The sequence below is a fragment of the Rhea pennata genome, chromosome Z, assembly GCF_028389875.1.
Source record: "Rhea pennata isolate bPtePen1 chromosome Z, bPtePen1.pri, whole genome shotgun sequence".
Lineage (NCBI taxonomy): Eukaryota > Metazoa > Chordata > Aves > Rheiformes > Rheidae > Rhea > Rhea pennata.
In genome coordinates, this window is record NC_084702.1 from 7,901,777 (window position 1) to 7,927,628 (window position 25,852).

The window sequence follows — 25,852 nt, forward strand, 5'->3', positions numbered from 1 at the left end:
ACCATCAAGCGCCCTGGGTATATACTTACTTAATTCAGCTATTAAATAGGTTTAGTAGCACCTCAGGGAACTTTGCAACTGTAACCAGAAAAGGTATGAAGGAATAAGGAAGAAAGGGAAAACAAGTGGGAAAGAATTACGAGCATGAACTTACACATTTAGCATACATATACATTACACATACATATACATAACATAATGGTTACATACAGTAACCACTAGATGACAAATGAAGCTAAAACAAATACTGAACATAATGAAGATATTCAACATAGCTACTTCATTATCTTGTAAGTCTAACGTAAGATTGAATTGAGTCCATGATCACAGTTTACAAAACAGTTCTTTTGAATTATCTTAACACTGATACTAAAAGTATCAGTGCAAAAATGCCTCAGAAAACACAAACCTAAAGTAAAAAAACTTTTCATAATTTTTGTCAAGTTGTAGTGACAAGCTGGCCCAACTTTTTCTACCTCGGATGCTAGAGCTGCCTTTTACCAGACTACAAAAGTTAGTGTGTAAATTCAGAAAGCTTTATGAAGTTCCAACTGATGAGAAAGTAGTTAAAGCAGTGTAAACTGCTACTGACTTTCTTCCATTTAAGTCAGATTGAGTAATTGCAGATTAAATGCTAGAATTTCACTTCACATTTTTAAATCAGCAAAATAAGTAGTCCACAATAGTTGGGTTTGGTGTATCTGTATGATGTAAAGAAAACACAGCCCATTTTGGTCTCAAACATATTTCACTGGCCAACACAGAAAATTATTTTGAATTTAATCTGCACATCAAATGAACAGAACTTTATTCATTTCACTCAGTCAGCAAACAAGTTGAAGGAGAGGCTGAATGCAAATAAAAATATTTCAGCTGTTATGAGAGACTTAGTCTCAGAGTAGTTGTTTGGAGGATGAGATAAAGAGCAGCAGAACTAGATGAACTGTCTCCAGTCAAGCAAGGGTGGTCTTGATATCTGTACCTCAGTCAATGCAATTGGAATAGAGATGAGGACAGTGTAAGTACATCAGATATCAAACTCCTTTCTTTTTTTTTAAAGGAAATATGGTTGTCATGCCAACAGTTACAAAATACCAGGCTGCAGCGACAGCTAGTGACAGAGCCTGTTCTTGTGTTACATTTTCTCAAGGAGGCTGACCGATATTCAAATACAGGTAGTTCAGGGCAGGTGCACAATCTCACTAGACGTTGAATGTGTCTATTCTTTTGGCTTCTGAGAGTATTTTGCACCCTGTTTCCAAATTCAGGTGTCAGAGAGCTGACAAACTTTTGTTGGTATATGCACGTACACAGGTCTTCAGACACTGTCTTTCCTTTAGGGATTTGCCACATAGCCTATACTCGTGAAGTGAGAACAGGCATTAGGGACTAGTCAGCATCCAGAATTCCAGGATTTTTTTTTTATTATTATTATTTTTATTATTATTATTATTATTATTTTTTAAGGCAACAAGAAGAGATTAGGCTTTAATGCACCTTAACTGGACCTTTTGGCACTGGGGTTTCAGCAGCAGGGTCAAAGCCTTGCTGAGAAGCAGAGGTAGTTGATGCCCAGAATGAGAAGTCTGGTTGCTGATCCAGGCAAAACTCCTCAGAAAGGAACAGATAAAGTCAACCTCCCCAAGACAACTGCAGCCAAAGAGACAGCTAAGCACTGAATACTGGTATTATCATATCAGAAAACAAGAAATGTGACGTTTTCTTCTGGAAAGCTGTGTAAGAGGCTAAAGATGCACAGCAGCTACAGCAAGAGAAAATTTAGAAGTAAATCTTGCTGTTAGCAAACAAATCCAGTTGTTTTTTAACACCTCAATAAAAACAGAAGTATCCATAGATACAGACGTGTGGAGAGTGGCTTGATAAAATATATGGCTAAGGGGCAACCTGTGAATCAAAGTACCATCCTTAAGTCGGTAGGTATTGCCTCTTTTGTTTTTCCATTTTTTGCTGATTTAAGTAGCTTACTGCATCCGAACTAACATGAAATGATTAATTTAAATTTTCCACGGCAAAGCCATGAGATAGTTTATAAGCAATTCTATCTATGACAATGTTGTGAGAACATCATGAGAACACTCAGAAAACTCTAATCTGATTTAGATTTTCAGTGTGCATGCAATGAAGAAGACTTTTTATTCTAAATCTGCATAAGCAGTGTTACAGGGCAAATTTAATTCCTCACAATAAACGACTTGAAAAATATCAGTAGTTCCAACACTTGCATTTGTTTCAGCTCTCTCAAGTATACAGCTGTCACCTGAAAGTACAATTTAAAATATGTACAAAACAGAATCATACAAGTGCCTACAATGCACTGTAGAGAGACGTGACTTAGCCTTAACTTAGCTAGTAAGAGAACATGCTTAACATCTCAACAGTGGAAGAGGAAGGAAACTAGTTTTCTTCAGTAAGAAAACAAGCAACATTGAAAAAAACAGTACTACATGTTGCATCTTAACTTTAGCAAGGTTTATGACCTCATCTCACACAACAATCTCGCAAACAAGCAACGAAAGCATGGACTAGATAAAATTATTACCAGGTACGTGGTAAACTGGTCAGAAATTATATTCAGAATAGCTACTTAATTTTGCTTTATCAAATTGAAGGTTGTGGAAGTAATGTTCCAGGTAGTTCAGTGCTATGCAGTCTTTTCTGGTGATCTGGAAGATGGAAGAGAAAGTATGCCTACTAGACCTGCAAAGAACACCAACCTAGTAAAACAAGACCACCTGAGGATAAGCAAAAAATTCAAATTTGTTTTGCTGAATTGGTACTGTGAACTCAGAAAACCTAGATATTTTTCAACAAGGACATATGCTAAATCCTCTTAAAAGGAAAGGAAGATCAACTGTACAAAACAGTATATCAAAAAACTGTGTAGGGAGCAGATCCACAGAAAAGGATTAAGAGCTTATACTGGATCTCAAATTGTATACTATAGAAGTCAGTATCTTTGCTGTTAAGAAAACAAAGTACTGTACCAGGAAATATAAACAAGAGAGAAGGCATGTAAAAGAACTCCTCTTTATTCAAATGAAGCTGCATCTGGAATACTGGTGGCTAGCTTTTGACCAAACCTATACAAAGATATCCATCACATGAACAGCAGCTAGGTAAAAGCAATGAAAATAATTAAGAGATCTAGAAAACAAGATATATGGGGAAAGAGTGAATGAGCAGTGGTTGAAAACTTTAATAGGAATTGGGTGAACAAGGAAATGGAAGCAGTCTTTCACAGCATAAAGAGATGTTGGGAAAAGAGGGAACAGTTTCTTTTATACAATCACAGTGACTAGAACAAGCAGTAATAGCCTTAAAATCCAGCAAGGAAATTCAGATAAAATACTACAGATTAAAAAACTACAGAAAACTAAGCACTAAAATTGATTCTCTTGAGGGGTTCAAAATTCTCTGCTAGTGAAAGCCTTTAAGAACAGAATAGGTGAATATCTAACATGAATGACATAGGATTGGTTGATCCTGCTTTGTGTTAGGAAGATGTATTAGATGACTTTTTCAGGGCTGCCATGTTTCGACAGAGAAGAGCTTAAGATAAGTTACAGAATCTGAGATGTAGAGAGAGTGTGTAAGTTCAAGCTGACTTGTATGTTGCAATAGCCAGAGTATTTCAGTATTGAAGATAACTAGTTTAAAATCACCTTGGGTAGATGTATGCTATACTGCAAGCACTTCCACAATAGGAAAGCATAAACCCAGGAGAAGCTAGGGGCAGTTTTTGTCTTTAGGTGTTTCTTCTGGACTGACTACTTGAAACACAAATATCAAACTCCTCTAGTCTGCTTAATTTGTTTAAATTTATAGGTGATGTATAACTCTCATCTTTATTCCCTTAAACTTTACAAACAGCAGCTGTATCTGGATCAGCTCTTCATCCCTCTTCTCACAATAGTCTCACAAGGTAGACTTTCTGTGTGGTAACTACACTCTTCAGTAACTAACATCTCTTTTGTAACTACAGTAGGTAGGTTTTCTGCCCATCTTTAGTGGGATATACACACAAACTGCATTGTACCATAATGCTGATGCAAGTCTGATTATTCTCCCACAGTAGAATAGTCTGTCCATCAAATCATGTAACTGGTTTTGCATGTGCAGTACTGTATTATTTTGAAAATCATAATGTAATAAGACACTACAAAATTTCCTAGTTTTGAAAAGACTTTGCAATAACCTATCCTCATCCCCTTGCCATCCCTACTATTACCATTCTGAGAAGGCATATGTATTAGTATTCATTAGATGTGTATCTTTTTAGGCAAAAGAATGACAAGGATGAGTAACAAGTTCAACAAAATCACAGATGTGGTATGAATAAGTCTTGAATCTATACTTTCAGGTCAGGAATTTTTGTATTTCAGGTCAGGAATTTATTGAAGTTTTTGATCTCAGCAAAGTAAAGAAATGCCCAGGCAATTGGAAATGAAAAAGCATGAGAAAGAAAGTTGACCCATGCAAAAGTTTCCAAATTTAGAAGTGTGGGGGTTTTTTTTGTTTTTTTTTTTTTTTTTTTCGGGGGGGGGGGGCGCGAAGCAGCACAGAAAGTTGTATTATATACTGACCACTGGTCTGCTCTACTGTAGAAGAACTGACTGTATGTGTCTTAAAGATAACACTTACTAAATAACATCTGAAAACATAAAGGTGAATTATGTCAAGAACCATAGCAAAAGAAGAGTCGCCAAACAAAGAATTGTAGTTCTGATTCAGCATCTACCAACTATGACTAAAGTTTCAGCAGCATAGCTTTAGATTTTAACTTCTGCCTTGAATACATTTGTAAAAAATGGAATGTAAGAATACCTGGGCCTTAGCTATTACACAGTGCTATCCCTAGTGCAACTGTGGAGTCTTCATTGAGTAACACCCCCTTTCCGCCCCCAAAAAAACAAAACAAAACCTCCATCAAATAAGTAATTATCAACTGTAAAAAGAAAAAAGCAGTACCTACCCGCAGCCACTGTTTTTCTGTGAGAGCATCACTATAGTCCACATCCCTGCGTTGACGGGACCCTCTTCCAAATATTTTCTCCTCCTCTTCTTCACATGTGAGTCTTTCAACTTCAGCATCATCCTTAATAATCCAAGATGGCAATTCATCCTCTTCCATCAAGCGGGGCTTGCGCTTGGGGTTTCTGGCATCCTCCCTACGACGGTCCATGTCCATGCGCTGCAATGGCAGTTGGGAAGGGACACAATAGTTGTAAGGGCCACTATTAAACACACCCTGGGAATTCCTGACTATTTAGTTTTGCTTGACACTTCAAATCACATCCTTTGGTGGTATTTCCCTTCCTCCAGCCTAATACTTCTAAAGTGCATCTACAAAAGGCAAGAGCTACACTTGACTGTTGATCTTAGTCAAGTTCATGACTCAACGGGTAACTTTCACTGAATTTACTGGGAGCACCAGATGGACAACACTTAAATAAAACAAATCAAGTTTCGAAAATGCAGCAGTAGCTGTTGATTAAACCATTTTCCTTCTTGCACAATTTTTATGGCTTCTTCATATTCATAAGTGGGATCTGTAAATACCAATCATTTCCTGACAATATGCCCCTATGTTATGATTATTATGCAATTAAAAAAAGTAACTGAAAACAGACTAGTTATGGGAGTCTGAGTATCAGAAGAAAGAATTCTGAAAAAATATGCAACAGCTACATTTCATTACCAGTATCAACTGCAGTAAAATCAATATCCCAAATTCATACAGTATTCTGATCTATTACTGTGTCTTAAACACACAGAAAGCAATTGTCTTAATAACTTGCTGTGAAACTCAAACAGTCCTTGGCCTAGAAACAGGAATCCTTTCCTGATGCTAATTAGAAAAATCAGATTCAGAATTGTAGAATAATGGGGAAGATAGGCCTTAACAATAAATATGAAAGATCTGTAAGAGGTCACCTTGAAATGCTCACAGGGTAGGTATGGGTAAACAAAGCAATACAGCTGAAGATATAACAGATGTGAAACTAATTCAAGGGGTGAGCAGCTTGCATAAAGCATTCCAAATATTTGTACTGTGTTAATTTCAATAAAAGTGCCTGGAGATTTTCTTAAGCTGGTTATGAATCAGACTTGCTACATTTTACTGTGTATATGCCAGAGCAATGTGTTATGGAGCAGAATGTAGTCATTCAGAACATCTAAGACCAAAGTAGCTCTTTTTCTGCACTAATGACTCTGCTAATGTCACAATTAAAAAATATGATAAAATACATTCTTAATTCTAGTTCCACAGAAATTACAAAACATTTTTCAACAAATATAGTTAGATTGTGAGCAAGGAATGGCTACTGCGTATGCTATCACTGCTGAGTACAGATCAAGCAGTTCCATGATTGAGACAACTGCTTCAGTGAGAGGACTAATTTGGTAACAAAACGTAAAATTGCCTATGAAAATTATTTCACGGACCCCTTACGAAAGCTTCTACTTTTCTCTTTTTCATGTAGAAGTACTTTTAAGCCAACATCCCCAGAATAAAGAAGTATTCTTGTAGAACCATTAAGAATGCAATACAGAGACAGCTCCTTAAGCATGCATTAACTGTGACAAAAAGAACTCAATTCCAAGGATCTATGGAACTGTATATTCACTCTTGGGATAACAGGGCAGGGAAACATCCTCAGCTACTGTCTCAGACTCTGCTGGCTTCTCCAAATGAAGCATGGAGCCAGCAGAAGACCACTTGTACACATCCTGTTACTGAACAGTGTGTTTAGCTCTGCACCTACATCTCAGGATCCATGTCCAAGAACAGTTCTAACCTGAAAAGCGACCACAGGCAAACCACATGCTTTTAAATAGCAAATTACATGCTTTTAAATTACTAAGATGAGTTAAAATACCAAGCCAAAACACTACTTCTTCTTGGATATTACTGAATATCCTGCTGATAGTTTGCTGAATTCTGATTATATCTGTACAACTCTATAGAGGGAATAATGCTGCGTTGATACCACTGCAGTAAAGTGAAAAATGCTTTTATATTTCTGATTGTCTCTAGATTCAAATCTAAATATGCAAGACTTGAGAATACAAACCTTTTGTACTCTTTAATTGGCTATATAAGACCTAGAATATTGATAAAAAGAAGAGAAAGATCTCGTTATTTTTCATACTTTCTTTTGATGAGCTCCCTGATACATGACAAACAACTTCCTTCAACAACAATTAAAATATATCTCATTGCTATTAATACATGTCTTCAGTATTTCTACCTAATATTTTCACATTCTTGGATTTCACAGCACAACAAATTTGCACCTTCATTTTTTATTGCCTACTAACAGCTCCTTGCTTAGAAACCTTCAAGTAGATTAGTATGAAGAACACAAATTAATCACACAAAATGTAAAACTGTCTTTATTCTAGCCCTCTCAACTATTTTACTGACTGGCTGCTATAACCTTCAAACACAATCTGAAAAGTTTTAGAATTTTATTGAAAATAATCATAAATTCATCAACTACTTTCAATTCATGGATTAGTTCTTTCCTTCTCAATCTGAAGGAACAATACTGAAAAGCTGTTTCCAGCAGCATATCTGCATTCACAGAACTATGAGTACTTTGTTTTAACTGTGCTTTTGATATAAAAGCACTCATATTGATCACTATACATCTTGTACTCTTAGCTAGGGAAAATGGATATAGCTGCAGAAAATGCTATAAAATGGGCAGAAGAAAAGAGGTAATTGAGATCAGAAAGGAGATATTTGGGTGTAAGTACTCCTTTTGAATTCTGGATCAAATGATCACCTCTTGGTTCCTGTCATATAAATCCCCTTACATCTGAATCATGCTGAGGTTAAGCTTAAAGAGACAGGTATCTGTGAGCACTTATTTTCAGTGCATCTTGTCTTTAGGGATTTCAGTTCTTCTTAGATAACATTAAATAAAACTTAGCACAAGATGATTAAACTGGCAATTCAGTAATAAGGCGTATGGCCTTTGCCAGTTGTCCACCTTAATTTACATAAAAAGGGTCTCTGCACACTTATGTAAAGATGAAAGACAAATCCTTGAGCAGGAGATGGTACGAGGCTAAAAACTAGTGTGAGACTAGTAAAAACTCGTGGTCCTAGAAATGATTGTTTCTGTGGATACTTCCTGATACACTCTCATATTCATGCACCTATGAGAATGTCTGCATTGTTCCATCCTGCAGAATAAAGCAGTCTCCGTAAAATGAGAAAGGATGGTGGCTTCCTCTCAACAATTATTTAAGTGTTCTCCTGTGACCGTTTCAGTGATTCTGAGAGGTCCTCCAGCAATCTTCATATTGCACAGTCGCTAAAAGGCAAGAGCCATGCCTACACTGACACCTTACTAGTTATTGCATCAATGTTGTAAAAGTAGTAATAAGGGAAGTGCTAATGTAAATGAATTGTTCATATATGAATCACTGTTACTTAGCTCTGCTTTGATAACTGTTCAACAGTTCTAGCAGAAGAGAGGCAGCTAGCTAACTGTGCCCTCGACAAAATCATCACAAATCCAAACTAACTCCCAACCTATTCTCTCTTACTATCTTGTTAAGTCCCTGTAATCGTCCTTGCCAACAACACAGCAGAGAAGCGAGAAGAAACATTACAAAAAATAGAATATGACGTCAAAGTTGCAAGCCAAACAGTAACTACCAGCTTTTCACTGTCTAATTTCCTCAAATCATCTCAGAGTCTTCCTCTAGACTAGGACTGTTCCACTACATTGTCTGCTATACTTTGAAGTCTGTGTGTCATGTGATGAACTCTCTGCTTAAATAGATTGCTCTTCTTTCCTCAGATGAACAACAACAGTAAATGAAGCCTATTGCTCCACCACGTTTTTCCAACACTTGAATCATAAAAGGTTAAAAAGAATAAAGATATTCTACTCATGATCATACAGCCCTTACCATGAAGAGATCAAATTCCTCCTCACGTCGAGCAATCATCTGATTCAGAGTCTCATCATCTGGAACTTCATCTTCTTCCTAGTTACACAGATAGATAAAGGCATTAGAAAGAAGAAAGCTGTATCTGACCTAGAGCAACAGTCTGCATCAACTCAGTGTTGCACCGAACTTCCTTCAACCAAGATATACATGAAAAACTCAGACCAAACAAACTTTTGGAGTGCAATTCAGAAGCACGGCAAAATGGACTTCATCAAAGAGACAATTGGGACTTATTGCTACCTTCATAAATTGAGAATGAGGAAATGAGCAAATATGCAACCACAAATTGTTGGTTTGTGGTTTTCCTGGCTCACAAACACAGTCAGTTTTAGATCATTTTCAGTTAAAACATATGCATTTCCGTTCTGCTTTTCTACAGTACCTCCCCAGAGATACCATTCTGCCGTTCTGGTCAAAGTAGAATGAAAACAGTCCTGGTTTAAAAAGAAAGAAAAAAGAAAAGAAAAAAAAAAAAAGAAGAAGAAAAACGTCATACATTACACTGGAATAAATGCCTGCTGAATCCCACTTTGTCTAGACCGTTATACACTCATAAATTGAGATGCAAACTTCTGTCTCCAGAAAGGAAGTTATTTCATAAGAACAAAACATTGATTGGAAAAATAAATCAGAACTCTAGAATTCAGTTAAAAAAAATAATGCCAAACAGTTATGATACCTATTTTTAACATAACCAGGCTCCATAGGGTTCAGTTTCCCTCTCCAAGTTATTTTGAAAGCACAAGGCAGTTCAAATCTGACAACAGAACAGGTCAACCAGAACCACAAATTATCGACTGGTTCCCACATAACAGCCTAAAATTACTGAATCTTACTGAATCTACGTGACATTATACTGTTGACCTTAAGCTTTTCATGGAAACTCACATTTTCTGCTGATTGAAAAAGTAGTGTAAAATGCTGCATATATTGCCTCTAAACTAACATTCTGCAGCCTTTTATTCCTAAATAACCAAAAGAAGTCTGTACTTATTATCCATATATGAAATCTTCCCTCCACTGGTAAGATTTTTACACTGCCGAAAATAGTACAGTTCTTACTGCTACAATTCCTAAGGAATACCTGTGTAACTTAATGGACATAGACTTTAAATTTAACCAAAGCATGAAATAAGCTATGCTGCTGACAAAAAGATAGTTAGCTCTTCCCACTTCTAGTTAATGCTCCTTCAATATACAGGAAAAGGAAGTTACATACTTAAACACACACATACATAGAATAAAGATCTCTCTTGCATTTTTTTATGACCAGTGAAGAATGTTAACTCATGCAAGTTTCACAAGCTTTCCATCACCTCAAATTTCCATCACTCTCCATAACCTAAAAATAAAAGGGATCCCACAGTAGAAACTGTAACAGAAGAGGCTGACTACTGGTGATTAATCTGAATAATCATGTTGCCAAAGAGGTGCCCTTGGTCAAAAAGGAATTTTGCATTTGAAGTACTTTCAAGTAATATTTTCTAGGACTTTGAAAGCATGATAGAATGTTCCGAATTTTCAAAACTAATTCAAAAGCTGTTTGAGAGGGATTTTTATTGGTTTCAAGCTAATGCACCTCATCATGTGGATGGTGTTGGCTGGGAGAGAACTCCACTTTTCCCTCATCAAAAATAGTACATATTAACCATCCCAGTTCAGAATTTACCACCTAAATAAAATGTCATTTCCTATAAAATAGCCAGCTTGTGATATTTCTTTCATTTCTGATAGAAAGACTAAAATAACAATCCAAAACAACAAGTACCTTTTCTCTTAATGAGGTACTACTTTTTTCTAAACGTAAAGCAATGGTAAGAGTTTATACAAAACTACTGAAGAAGTAAACTTCACCTTTGAAAATTTACATGGTATAATGAAGGATGTCCATAGAATAGAGCCTACAAAACCTGGTTTTCTTTCGGTACATACCATATTCAAAACTTAAAAAATACACTCAGAGAAAAATCAGGCTTCAAATCTCTGCATTCTTTTACTACACAGGATATTATTCTAAATGGGAAACAAAGTCACTGCAGAATCATTTTTTTGTCCATTTTTAATATAGTTGATACATTTTTCCTCTCTCCTCCTAATGCAGATTTTATCCAAATGATGAACTTTGTTTACATTAAGAGAACACTCTGCAGCGGCAGGCAAAGGAGGGGGTTTACCATTCACGACAGCAGTTGCAGAGAAGAACATAATGAAAAGACATACAATGAAAAGGAAGTCAGTGAATCTAAAATCTCCCACTCCATTATTATAAAGAAATATTTAACAGTTTTTTTGAAACACTGTTTGGATCTTGAAAAGGAAGTAACTGTAATTCCAGGTTGGACATAGGACCAGTAAAAAACAACTACTTTGCTGGCTTGCTCTAAGCCCAAAGCACATAAAAGCAAACCTTAATCCAACCATGGAGAACTGTCCATGGCAGGAAAGTGCCAGGAAAACAAGGTCTTTTATGATTGAACTAGACAGTGCATTTATTTAGCATATTAACATATTTAACATATTTAGCATTTCTGCAGATCAGCCTATTATTTTACCATATCAACACAGATTAGTTTTACTATCTGTTTTGTAAAAATCTTTGAAGAAAAATATTTGCCAAACTTAGGAAACTGATGAAAAATAAGAGTAAGCACACCCTGAAACATCATCTTTCTAATTCTTTCTAACCATCTTACCTCATTTTCTTCTTCATGCTCCAGTATGGCCTGTAGGAAAGCCCTCCTTTCATGGCTGGAGGACTTCTGATCAAACATTCCAGCCTGAATAACTTTTTGATCCACATTCAGCTTATACTTTGCAGCAGCAAGTATCTTCTCTTCCACACTGTTCACAGTACACAGTCGCAGGACTCGAACTTCATTCTGCTGACCAATTCGGTGAGCTCTGTCCTGGGCCTGCAAATCCTATTAGGTAAAGAACACAAAGTGATTTATGTGTGCGCTACCAGCTTACTAGTTGGACATCGTAAAGCCAAATTTCTTTCTTGGCAGAAGGCAAGCCTACAGCGCACCACAATTCATGTTGCTCATTCCTGATTGTCTGCTTTCCCAGAAGCTCATCAGACACAGGCGGGGGAAAATTGAAGAGGAAAAAATACAGACATGCTCTGTACAGCACAGATAGAGCAAGTCAAACACTTCCTGATGGTACGTGACTGAGAAGGGCTGAAGTATCTATCCTCACCTTTCCACTCAAAGTTCATGGCCTTCCAAGCCAGAAAGAACCCTGAAGTAAAACAACTTTCTACTTCAGGACAAAAAGGCAACAAGATTAGTACTATAAAAGCCAGGCGAAGCTGTGCATCTGAAATATGCCACTAGTTCTTAAGTATGTTAACTAAAAGTTACATGATCTGTTGCATAGGCTTTTAATTTGAATATACTGAAGCATGATCTTAATTAACATGAAACTCCCTAATTTCAAGTTCATTTTCAGAGGATTCTGAACCACTAAAACTCTTTTTTGATCAGGTGTTTGCACTTAGAAAATAACAGATATAAAAAGTATGCTGCAGGCCAGAGGCAAAGAATTGCTTTTATATATGCAAAATCCTATCCTATTTTCTTTCAGATAAAGAAGAAAAAAAGCACAAACCAAAAGAACACTCCTAAAAAAAATCACACAATAGTGATTCAGTATGGTTGGATAATGTAGGGTAGCTAACCTAAAAATGCTATCACAGTTTTACACTATCTCATAAAGTCAAACTCCTACTCTAGGTGGGGGGGAATCCTCTTCCCTCCCACAGTTCCCTCCTTCAACACTATATACTATGTGGTTGTTGCACCATAAAAACATACTTGCCACTTGCATAACAGTGAAGATGAAGTTATAATATGAATTTGTTTATCTAATTATGTACATGAGCACAGGAAACAATAAAGTGAGGAAAAAGAAATTTTTGTTTCTAGAAATGTTTTAAGCGCAAAAAAAGTCTCCCTTTTAGCACATGTCTCATTAAAATTTACAAAATTTACAAATCACTCCCATCTCAAAGGAAGACAAATTGAATGCACTTCATAATTTAGCAATCTGCTCACCCAGATAAAGACACACATACATAAAAAATTTATATAGATAGACAGATAAAAATAAAAAGATAACAAAATACAAAGAATGAAGTGCCTTCTTAGATGATTTTAAAACCTACAAATACAATTGCTTTGAATTTCTTAAGTTTGATTTTATCGTGGTCATCATGGCACCTATGGGAGTGCTGTTCTCAGCAGTTCTATATAAAATGCCTTTTAGTCTCACTTCCTTTAGCTTTGCATGTGGCAATTGACTATCGTGTGCTTTGAATATATTCCCACAATAAATGAAAGCACATGTATAGCCATGTACTTCCACAGAGGTATATTCTTTTTTATTTTTTTAAAGCACTAAGTGACAAAGGCAGACAGCAATTACCTATTTTTTGTCTTTTTTGTTTAAGCCCAAGCGTTTTGATATCTTCTTTGCCTCATGATCATATCCTATACTTACCACTATCTACCTACAGCAACACTGCAAGCAGAGTGTTTCAGGCCAAGACTGCTGCCCAAGTACCATTACTGACTTCTTAAGACATGCAATGTTCTCCACAGCTTTTACTAAAATACTGCAACTTACTGAAGACTTAAAATGGGAAGCTACTTAGTAGTACCCTAAAGTTAAAGAATAAATACAGCTATACCAATGAAACAGGTCTATAAGGCTGTAACTCTGAGGACTCCCTTTGACTCAGGTTAAATATATACAGAGATACAAAATTATTTTACTGCTTCAAAGAAAAACACCAGTGGATTGTAGCAATTTGTATTAGTAACATCTCTCAAAGCAGCACTTTTTAATATACCTACATCTATTCCTTTCAGCTCAGTCTACCTCTACCTAAGAAGCAGCCCAGAAGAACACTACGAATTCACTGCATAGTATATGAAGTGAGTAAAGATAACCTGGTGAGGATTCCAGTCACTATCAAAGATTATAACGGTGTCCGCAGCCTGGAGATTTAGACCTAGGCCTCCAGCCCTTGTACTCAGCAAGAAGATAAAGTATTGTGACCCAGGTTCATTAAACTTCTTCAGCAGAGCAGCTCGATCCTCTGATTTTGTTGTACCTGAGAAGGAATTAATAGAAAGGCATAACAAATATGTTAACTGAAATAATCTGGAGACAATGTCAATTACTAAAGGTACATTTGGAAGGGAAATTTTAGCTCACTTGTTTTTTGCCACTGTAGCCATATTTTCCATAACAGAATAATACAGTGCCCATAGATGTTTTTGGTCAACTATCACACCTGAGAGAAGAGATCCTAAACATTTGAGTACACTTGACATTTCAAAAGTGGACTTTATAAAGATAAAAATATCTATTATCCAAAATTCTATGACTCACACAAATTTTAACAGAGGTTACACACAGAGCAGAGCTTCAGTTTTGATTTCGGCTGTCTGCTCACCAGAGCATCTAAATCTTTTAAAAAATATAGAGAGATTTATCGAAATATATTTCTTGGCCTCGAGAGCCATAATTAGTACAAAGAGTTATTGACGTGTCTTCTCTTAAGGGCAAATAGTCACCATGAGCGAGGAAGGGAAGGCAAGAAATTCAACTGTAGCAGAAACTTAAGAGTTCTAAGCAAAAACAAAGCACACTGCACTGTGGCAACCAGATCAATTTGAGGTACTTTGACAACAGTTCATACGGATCAGCCCAGTATGGTCTGCTGCCTGCCTTAACATTTTAGATTTCTGTCTTTACATGAAGGCCAACAAATTTTGACATATTTATTCCAGTATCCATATGCATACAATGAAGAAGATGAAGTTCCTGTATTACACAGTCAAACTACTGATCCTCAAAAAGCTAGTCCTCTAAAATGGCTTCACATGTTAACTTAAAGGTAGTTAGTTAAAATCTACACATTGATTAGATTCCAGTATGGAGGGCATGTGTCATCACAGAAGTGGGAAAGAAGAAAGGTTCAAAATCTCATGAATTATTTGTAGAACATTCACAAAAACAAGGAGCTATATTTAGCATATTGTATATTGCCAGAAATACTCTAGAATAAGAAAGAATTCTTTCTAAAATACATATATGTTTATCTATACATAAGGGTATATACATATCTTTACACATACAAGAAGTAATTTAAAAAATGTAAAAATGTAATTTTGTTCACTTTCTGAACAATAGCTGCAGTATTAATAAGGGTAGTAAATCAGTCGCAGGTCAGAGGTGCAAAGAAGGTTTTGTAGCATGGTAGTATGTGTTTCAATCAGCTCTGTAAAGACTTCCCATGACACAGCAAGACAGTTCAAGTCTCAGTTTCATTACCCCATTTTACATTTGTGGATAAAGGCATCTGATGATTAAGTTCATTAATATTCGTAACTTCTCAACATCAAATTTTCTTCCAAATAAAGCATGAAGCAAAGAGCCAAGTTAAAATGCTAGAACAAGAATAGTCAAATAAACTTCAAATAAACAGACATTAAACTCATTTTATTCATGCTGTTCTTTATGCTTTCCTTAAATCATTGCTTTTCTCCTAGAAGGATATTCTGGCAAAATGCTGCTTGCTCTGTACAATATTGTAACATTTGAACTAAATATAGTAGTAAAAATAATCATTATTTTAGAAGATTAGTATTAGACAGAGATCATTACCATGGAAGAAAGCTGAGATGGAAACTTCTTTCAAACAGGTTTAATCCTCAGATGACATATGCAATTTTTAGCTGTATATTGTTTGCATTTAGTTCTTTTTCCTTTTTATATCCCTTCATCATTTTTCTAAACCATCTTTTAATTCAAAAATAATAAAATATTTCTATAGACTAACTAGTGGAAGCTACTGAGCTTCTGTGAAATCTAGGCAAAAATCTATAGGTATTACTTTACCTGTCACTGAAATGCAGCTATTCTGTGGAGAACTGCAATGGGACTTTAAATAAGTAAGAATGCATTAATTCTACTGGAATCTAGCAAAAACATTAGCATTAACATCTGTAGTCAGAAGCATATTGTTAATAGTGTTTGAAAAAGAAGATCTGCCCACAAAATACTAGATCTCTAGAGTATCTGCATTCCAAGGAACAGACTTGACTGTGCACAAAGACAGTTCCCATACCATGAGTTTACAGGTCAAACAGATTAAAGAAAATAATAAAAGACAGGGAGACAGAGAAATACTTAAAATCTACTGAGAAAAGCCAAACACATACCCTACTCAGTATCTTGCCTGTAGGAAGGGAGAAAATTCTAGCAAGTTGCAACTTTAGGGTCTACAGCAGTATCTTCATGACTGAAGCCCTAACAAATCTTCATGAGTTCTGACAGACCTTTCCTTCATGAATCTGTCAAATCATTTTTTGAACCTGTTTTGCACTTTTGTATAACGGCATGACATCACTAGTTAAAGTGCTAGGAAGAAAACATCTCCCATTTTCAAAACTAATGAAGCACACTGCATTCTAACTTATTTTTAATCCTTCCTTTATTTTCATTTAGCTTACCATCGAGACGCAGGTAAAGGAAATTTCGAAATGCAAAGTAGTCTTCCATAATGGTCATGAGTGATGTCATTTGACAGAAAAGAAGCACACGATGGTTAGTGGCTCGTAACTTTGGTAAAATACGATCAAGTAGTTCAAACTTCCCTGAGGCCCGATACAGTTCAGCTCTGTTGAAGAGAAAAAACACTGTAAATGCCACAATGAGCCTGCATTTAGAAAAGCTTTTAGTCATTCTGTCAGAATATAAATACAGGAAAATTGACTACTGGAACTCTTCTCTCTATAAAATTGATTATGTAAAATAAGAAGATAAAAATTATTGTATATATTATTTGTATATAGTTATTTGTATATAGTTACTCATCAGAAATATTTTTTAAAAAATAAAAATCCTGTGGAATACCTTCCTTTACAAAACTAGCATTCTGCTTCATTACTCATCAAATAAGCATTATTGCTGAAATAGATAAGCCTTTGATCAGTTAAGACATTCATCTGCCGGTTTTGCTTTCACTGGATTTTACAGCAGCCGTAATCGACACTCTTCCCATTCAACTATAATGCATGTGACAGTGAAGTATTCAAAACCAGGCCAATACAAAAGTAATGGGTAAGTTGGACATGGGATGTTTCCATCCCTTGTTCAAGCTAGAGAGAATCCATAAGCTAGAGAGAATTTCTAGATAGCTGTACAAAGAAATACCAAGAACAAATTTATTTCTATTTTTATGGTATTTATGTTTTTTTTAAATAAGGGGAAAGTAACACATCAGTAGACCATCTTCTCTGCCTATTCTCCTTAGGGAGATTACGGGTCATAAAACCTTCACAAAATTTTTAGTATCGGTATCTCTTTCTTCAGGTATGTGTCCTGTGTTGTCTCCACTTTTGTATAAAAGCACATAAAGGATAAAGTGATTGGGATTATTCTTGAGTTCCTTCACAGACTGAAGCCCACAGTGCTGAGAAAATGCTGGGACAAGATTGCATAATACAAGGCTGTCATTCGCCTCTGATCAGCAAACAATCTACGTATAAGTACTCTTCAGAATTTAACAGGTCCTGCCATTACATCCTGTCACCCTGAGAATTTCTAACACTGGGGATAACGCTCAAGCAGACATCCTGGTATCAACCAGTTTCTATTGAAAATCTGGAAAATCTCCTTTGACAAAAGAAAGGGAGATTGTCTGTGCAACTCAAGAGCTAAGAACAGTGTTGAGTTTGAGAGTAAGAACGAGGGAGGCAAGTACTTTTATAAAGCACTGAGAATGATATATGCACTTGGATTCAGGGTGGAAGAACACACTCTTTTCTTGTTCGGAATGAGAAAATATCGTAACATTTTGCTAACTGAACTATTTTCTGAAATATCCTGAATACATTCTGAAACTTTAAAAGCAATGCACTTCTATGTGCAGAAACTAGTGAGACTGATCCTTAAATGGACAGAGTAGATAGGGAGTAAGGCAGTAAAATGTGTAAGTGGTAAGATATTCATGGGAAAATTCCTCTAAAATAGTCACCTCCCTTTAGCCAATGCTATACTGACAAGGTAATCTTCTGTTTGTATAAAGGACACTGAATGATGCTGGTGTTTCTGGTAGTAGCAGTTTCTGTCCATTTTCTTGGGATGTTAACTTTGAAGAAGCGATTCTAAGGTAAAATTTTACACTTGTGTCTCACAACATGTGCATTTTGCTGAAGACTAGCACAATGAGTATCTAGCTTTCTCTAGCAGAAAGAGAAAGAAAAACCTGCTTCATCCATGCTTCAAAGGTTGAGATCCAGAAGCTGACCTCCTAACTCCCCTTTAATCTAATGTAAATTACATTTAATATAATGAATGTCTGAGCAGTAATTAAGTCAATTTTCAGAATGAGCAAATGATAAAAGTTGGCTTGTGTGAGATCTATCACAAGAGAGTCTTGCACACGGAAAATCTCGATAATGTAGCTAGATATAATCAGCTGACACAAACAGTTGTGCAAAATTAGCACAAAGACTTGAAAGGCTTTCAGATTTGTGTGATCTATTAAATATTCAGAAGCTCATCCTCCACGTTTTACCTCATTGGTCTGGATTACGTAAAAGGATGGGAGAGTTGCATATGTTTCAAACATGCAAGCTTTCAGAAAGATCTACTTTTACATGTACTCTAATGGCTTTTCTAAGGTCCACACCTTAGGAAAAAAGTAGACGTTTAAAAAAAACCTGTGAACAAATGCAAAGAGATCTTAAAATACAGTCACTGTTTATGAAAATGACTGATATTACTACATTACATTGGACTACTAATAACTGGGTATAAATATACACTGTCAGCTTCAGTATATTAGTTGCTTTTGATAACATCAATACAGTTGACAGATCAATAAATCAATACAAGCTGCTGGAGTAAATAAGTATGTATTCCTGTTAAAAGCTACCCAGAAGCCATTAGTTAAACGATTATTAATAGTGTGCCAGTAAATAAATAATTTTGTTATGACATCGTTTATTTTAATTGCTCACAAAAAAAGGGAAATTTACAAGTGAACAGGTACCATTAACTGAGACTGCTTTAAGAAAACATTCCTCCACGTCACTATAACATCATATTAAGGCTTGTTGGAAATCACTCCTAATTCAGTATTTACAGAAGTTCTGAGAACAAAGAAATTTAAAAGGTACCACTACAGAAAGTTTGCTAGGATTTCACTAATTTGTAAAATAATAAAGGGAAAGAGAAGATGAATGGAAGTTGGGGAATCACATTGTAAAGGATAATAAATATAGAAAAGGAAACACCATGAACCTATGCAATGAAGGCTAGAGAGCATTCTGCAGCTGGGCCTAGGTGTTAAGCTTGTCGCTAATTTAGAATGGATTGGTGTACTTTTAGCAATATATCAGTGTCTAAGAATGATAAACCTGCATGTGACTTCTATAATTTATGTGGTGGGAAAGGGAGAACAAAAAGGGCTTTTGCCACTATAAAGGAAAAGCTTTCTGTAGAACTAGAAATACTTCTTCCACATTCTATCCAGTTCCAAGAACTGTGAAAGTTCTATCTTTCTTCTGTGAAAGAAAGTACCGTATATACAAATCACCAGTCTGATGCCGATGAAAATCACTCAGAATCCATTTTCCCAAGTTCTCCTAACCATTACCTGCTTTAGCTGAATGCTAATGCAAGACTCCTTCACATCAGTCAGAGAAACAACTTATTGCTCAGAAATTAGTGATGCAACATAGATTCAGCATAATTCAAAGGGAGAACCCAGATGATCCTCGTTAACCTTAAGAATAATAACAACATTAAGTTGCTAATTCAGGAAATATTCCTTCAAGTAAGAGGCAACCTCTTAGACTTGAGGACTATAGCAATAGCTTTAAATTGACTAGGCTCCTTTTAAAATAAGGCATTTCTAGAACTGATTATATTTATTTTAGAAACTGCTTCAATGTGGTACCATATATCTTCTAGAAGTAGTGTGTGATACAGCAGTTTGAACAGAATTTATATGAACGGGAAGAAAAATAAGAAGAGTTACCCATTGATGACACCATTTGAGTAGCCTAGATGTTCAGCAAAGGACTCCTGCAGAGTTATAAACAATAAACAGATTATTGGAGATAGACTATACAGTGGCTAATGATTATACATACTTTCATCAGCTAAATACATGAATGTTGAGGCTTGAGTACCATTATATTCATACCCCTGGAATACGCTTTGTAGCACTAGTACTCTACTTAACATTTTCCTATATTATTTGTAATTCTCTGTTTACAGGAGTAACTTCTCTCAGTATGGATTTTACTAAATGCATTACTAAAAATACTGTTGAACCTAATTAATTTAGACTAATTACTGGAAGATCCTCTTGTAAATTACTGAATTCTATGAATTAATATGTAACAGAACTATAAAAAACTTTAACAAAACTACAATGACAATATATCACAGGAGGTACTTGTCCATTTATTCATAAACTGCAGTTAGATTTTATATATTTACAACACATTTCCAGATATACTCACGTATTTATAAGCATTAGGTTCTAATAAGTAATGCTATAGAGAGTACATTTTTGCTAAAAAAAGTAGGAAAAAAGTAGATATTCCAAAAGACTGACAGTCTGTTAGTCAGCAAGATTCTACTACAAAGAACTTTGAAATACTATCTCTTTCCAAAATATAGTTTTATAAATATCAACAGGTAATGCAATGTTGCTCTGGAATATCTTAATCTTAGAAAAACATACTCATTCCAGCCCTTTATTTTAATGTGTCATTTCTAGCACAAATGATAGAGACAGGGACATTACCTCCTGCATATATAAACTGCAACATTAGTTTTCTATTATGTTAGCCATCTGAAAAAAAAAAAAAAAATCTTACAATTCTTACAAAAAGATTCTTGCAATTAAAAATAGCAGTCTTACCTCAATGTGCTGAAACATGTAAGGGTGGTTGCATATCTTCCTCAATTGCATGATAGTGTTCATTAGAGTCTTTGCACCACCTTTTCCCTGTGGGAATAAATAATGCAAATCCAATGAATTCATTTACCTAGTTTATGAATGAAACTTTTGAAAACATTTTACATGAAGACACAAAGATATTTCTGTGACAAAACTGAATACCAGAAACTGTAAAATATAGTGTAGTTATCTTGTTGCACAAATTTACCTACCATGAGGATGATCCATAAAGAAAAAGAATACAAAGACCCGCAAGTAATTTGCCAAGTGCAAGGCATCTCATATCTATCTATTGTAGTCACAGTGGGAGGAAGTGCAACTACTGTCTTGCTTACTGCATATTCGTATTGCTTAGTATGAATTACATTGGGTATGAAGACTCCTGGCACGGAATGACAATAGCCAGATGCTGTTCAAACCTCCAGCATCTTTCCCTGGCAGTTAACTGAACATATGGGATTCTTTTTCCAGCACAAGTGAAACACAGGGCTCTAGATAGGTAGAAATGACCACATCACACGAGTCATCTTGATATTTAACAACAACAACAAAATCTCAGAACCTACTCTATAGTAAATTCAATTTGGAAACACGATAGATTTCAGACAATAGCTAATTCATATATAAGGAACTATGCCATCTTCAGAACAATAAGCATTACTAGGTGTTTGACCAGTGACAGTGTTACCAAACCCAAGTCTACCAGTGGTAATTAGATCGTAATCATACAACTCAGCCTCTTTTAGGTGCCATTTTCATTTGTTGTAACTTTAGGAAATTGTAGTTAGAGTGACTGCAATTTGACTGATTCAGATTTATTTTTAAAATCTCAGGCAATACAATCCAGCAATTTCTAAGACAAAAAAAAGGGAAAAGTGTACTATTTTATCATGTTATATACTAGTAATATTTTATTCTTCTCTGCAAAGTATTGCCAAATCTTAATTTCTAGACCAGGGTATTTACATTTGAAGAGGGGGGTTTACACATCTAAATCTTGTTTCTTTTTCTCAAATTCCCCTCCACTATGCTCCAAAAATGCAGTTTGCATTTGTTCAAATGAGAATTCCTAGAGCTTTGCAGCTTACTGAATTCTCACTAGTCTGGGCTGGTTCCAGGTCAGAGTTGCCGAAAGACAGGATTTTTTTCCTAAGACTGTAGTTGTTGCATGGCTGAAGCCAAGAGTGCTCAACAACCACTACCCCCCTCTGCTGGCACCGGGGAGCATGGATAAGAGAGTTTGATGAAGTAGATAATGATGAAGGATGGGAAAAATTTTAGACCTCTAGTCAGGGGAGGGAGGAGTATCAAAGACAGCAGAGACAATTAGGCCTGTTTAAGCAAAAAACTAGCAGGAGGAGTGAGTAAGGAAAAAATAAAGCAAATTCTGAGGCAGTCTGTGAAAGGAAAGAGATCAGAAAGGAAGGCAAGTAGGAGACAAGGATGCAAAATGAAACTTGGAGGGCAAAAAGAACTACAAAACTACATTAAAAATACAACAAAAGGAAGTAAGTTAATATTTAAAAAGTACTCAAACTATGGGGATGAGTATGAAAGAATATCTGATGAGAGAAGTATCAGCTTTGACCAGAATCTGAATAACTAACCGTAGATAAAACAGTTGACTGCACAAAATAAAGAGGTTAAAACAAATTAAGATGCTAAACAGTAAACGCCACCCATTGTAGCAATTCCGTCTTCAACAGGATGGTGGAAAAATAGTTTTTGATTGCATTGTATCACTCATATAAACATAATGGGGCCATATTAAGGCCTATTACAAAGACAAGGCATTACACATCAGTTGTTCTACACTGTCTCTATATTATCACTGTAAGAACTTCCATGGTGAATTCAGGGTACCTCACAGATATTGTAATGCTAAATGTGTATATGCAAACAAGGTAATGAATGGCAACTTACTTTCTCTGGTACTTGACTAAGGAAAGTCCCACAGCAATGTAATCAACACTTACTTTGCATAGTCCAGAATCTATTTGACCTTGAATATTATTGTTCACTTAAAATTCTTTTTATTAACAGATTTTATAAGGATGTTTGAAGGCAGACAAAATACCCTAGGAAACTGAAATAAGATTTGTGCTTAACTAATAATTCTGGAAGACAAGATGAATAACCTTCAGTAGACTGTGCTGACACAATAACAGTTATTCAGGTTCCTTAATGGATTAAATTCATGTAAAAGAAATGCTGCTTTTTCAAGTGTTGTTTGTTCTCAGAAATGCATGGTAACTGCAGTGAATACAAGCATTATTTTTTCCTCATGAATATAAAGCAAAAACTGCCATTTTTAAAAATAAAAAATGTATCTGATACAGATTTTTTTTCCATGAAAGATACACACAGTAAGAACCTACATATTAATTTTATAATACTGAACTCATACAGTTAGCATTTAATCATATCATTGTTTCCCAGGTGTTCTAGTCTTCCCTTTTTACCTTCTTGTCTTTCTCAGAACCATCTGTGAGGAGGATTCCCTTGGCTTGCATGTGACGGTACAGAATCTTCTGAAGAGCAGACATATCACATTTGATCACATATTCCACCTAGTGTAAAAAACAATACAAAAAAAAAAAAGTAAAATTCTGCCATGATACAAAAATGGTAACAGGATCTAACTGCAAGCTCTTTTCATCCAACAACAAAGCTATGCATCTTTTATCTGTATCCTAACAGTATCTTTGATTTCTGTGAGCAGCAATTCAGCAAGCACTGGAATGGGTAGCTCAAGAGATTATCTGAGATTCACAGTTACTACAAGACATTAGGATTCTAAGAACATGACTGCAGATTCAGTGCTGTTTTGCTGCATGAATATTTTATTTTTTACTTCTTTCTATAATTTTAAGAAAATATTTTATGTTTAATGTTTAATTTAAATGCTTAATATGTAACTTAAAATATCCCTGAATGTTTAATAACTTGTGAACTCATATTATACTTGCAAAACACTATAAAAACATCAGCCATCACTGTATAGCTTGCACAAAACAAGTAAGCCTACTAGCATTTTACTTACAGATGTTGGGATGGAAAAACGCTGTCTTCCTTAATATCAGCTAGAAATAAGGGAAATTATGTACAACCTCCTGGATCAGTTCACCATCTAGTTCAGTTTGGTAAAACGGTATTTAATACAGCAGGTGTTTACTGCACATCACTCTTATATCCAGGAACATGAAGATTTTCTATCCTAATGCAACATTTTTTCTATTATCTAATTTACAGATTACAGTAATCCTGTCTATAAAAACTAAAGTAAAATCATCACAGAATAAAGTCAGATTAATAGCTAGAAATTTTGCCAGTGGTGGTTAAAAGAAACTATCTAATGGTTAATAAACAGATTGAATAAAAATTACCATGTTATTTTCTACATAGAAAGACAGAAGGATGAGCTCAGAGATAAGAGAAGTGAGTATTAATTTAGTGACTTCTTTATCAGGACTTTTCAGATCAGATGGAACTGATTAACAGGGTTAATCAACAAGTCCTTACCCTAGTTTGGACTAAAATTTTTTGCTAAGAAAAATACAGAAATGAATGAAACATGGTCCACTAAATAACTACATGCAAATCCTTTTCCTTTAATACCTATTAATGGATTTATGAAATACAGTGTCTCTAGTCGGCAAAAATTGGAATAACAATAAAAATTTCAGTAGTATTTACAGATTTTAGCATGCTTCCTTCTCAAATCAGTGTTGTGTAGGAAGGTACCATGCATTTGACCATTGAAGGAACAGAAAGTCACAACAGTAATAATGTTTAAAACACTATAAAGATGAGAATGAAATTTAATAATCAGGTCTAACATTTAGATACTGTCACTGAGCATTTGTGTCACTGCGCACAAAGAGCTCTTCGTTCATTCAGCCAGTGTTCGTCAACCCATAACAAACTTGCAACAACTTCATTTTTAGAATGGCTTTAACCTACCCAACTTTAGCACCAAATGTTCTCCAACCTGCCTCCAGATTTACTTTTTGTTTTAGTTGTTGCAGTTTTTGGGAAGGGTGACTGGAAAAGGAGATGTGGGATTGCAGAAGAGGATAGACTAGTGCAGGATGAGCTGCCAGGAGATTAAAAGTAGTGATCTTTCAAATCAGAGATGAATTTTATATTCTGAGATTCAGCTCCTAGTTAAAATGTAGAATTTCAATGGAACAATTCACACAACTTAAAAATCCTAGAATGTTAACCTATTTTGCTTGCTTTATAGTATCTAGTAGTCCTTTAGGAGTTTCCATGAAATAATTCAGGGGGCAAAGGTTCTACTCAGCACAAGCAGGAGAGAAACAATCTAACTCTCAGTGTATGGCCAAACAGTTACTTCTCAAAACCAAATACTATGAAAATAAGCTGCATGTCTTATATAAACCACAGATGATACGAAAAGAAACAGAACTATAAACTGTAGGAGTGAAGAAGATGTCTTAAGACTGCAGAAACTTCAGGTCTCCAGGATTCCTCATTGGTCAGAAAAAGAAGCATTGTAAGATGCCTTAAAAAAAAAAAAAAGAAAAAAAAAAGTATTAAACCCTTTCCACAACTTCTCTCATTGCAGACCTTTTCTGGCAGTTGGGACTCAACCTCTTTTTTCAATCTTCTCAGCAAGAAGGGTCGAAGAACTTTGTGGAGACGACGGATGATCAGAATAGTCTCTTCTTCATTTAAGTCCACCTACAGAAGTATATAAAAATTACTGCAAGATAACTCAAGTATACTATATAATATTTTCTCTCATATGAAAGACAAGCATTTGCAGTAATTATCTGTACAAATGAACTGACTCAGTGCCAAAAAAGAGACACTTAATTAAAACTTTTACAGACACAG

At 35.4% G+C, this 25,852-nt stretch overlaps 1 protein-coding gene across 4 annotated transcripts in view; it reads right to left on the bottom strand.

Moving 5' to 3' along the window:
• SMARCA2 (SWI/SNF related, matrix associated, actin dependent regulator of chromatin, subfamily a, member 2) overlaps positions 1-25,852 on the bottom strand; it is a 109,401-nt gene that overhangs the window by 31,620 nt on the left and 51,929 nt on the right. For all 4 annotated transcript variants that reach the window (XM_062599044.1, XM_062599042.1, XM_062599040.1 and 1 more), the window contains 9 exons: positions 25,583-25,696; positions 23,452-23,559; positions 20,951-21,037; positions 20,057-20,103; positions 16,521-16,687; positions 13,950-14,113; positions 11,688-11,915; positions 8,953-9,030; positions 4,994-5,212 (listed from right to left, as the gene is read on the bottom strand). In XM_062599044.1, coding sequence (XP_062455028.1) covers positions 4,994-5,212; positions 8,953-9,030; positions 11,688-11,915; positions 13,950-14,113; positions 16,521-16,687; positions 20,057-20,103; positions 20,951-21,037; positions 23,452-23,559; positions 25,583-25,696 — 1,212 coding nt within the window. The remainder of the gene's footprint in view (positions 1-4,993; positions 5,213-8,952; positions 9,031-11,687; positions 11,916-13,949; positions 14,114-16,520; positions 16,688-20,056; positions 20,104-20,950; positions 21,038-23,451; positions 23,560-25,582; positions 25,697-25,852) is intronic.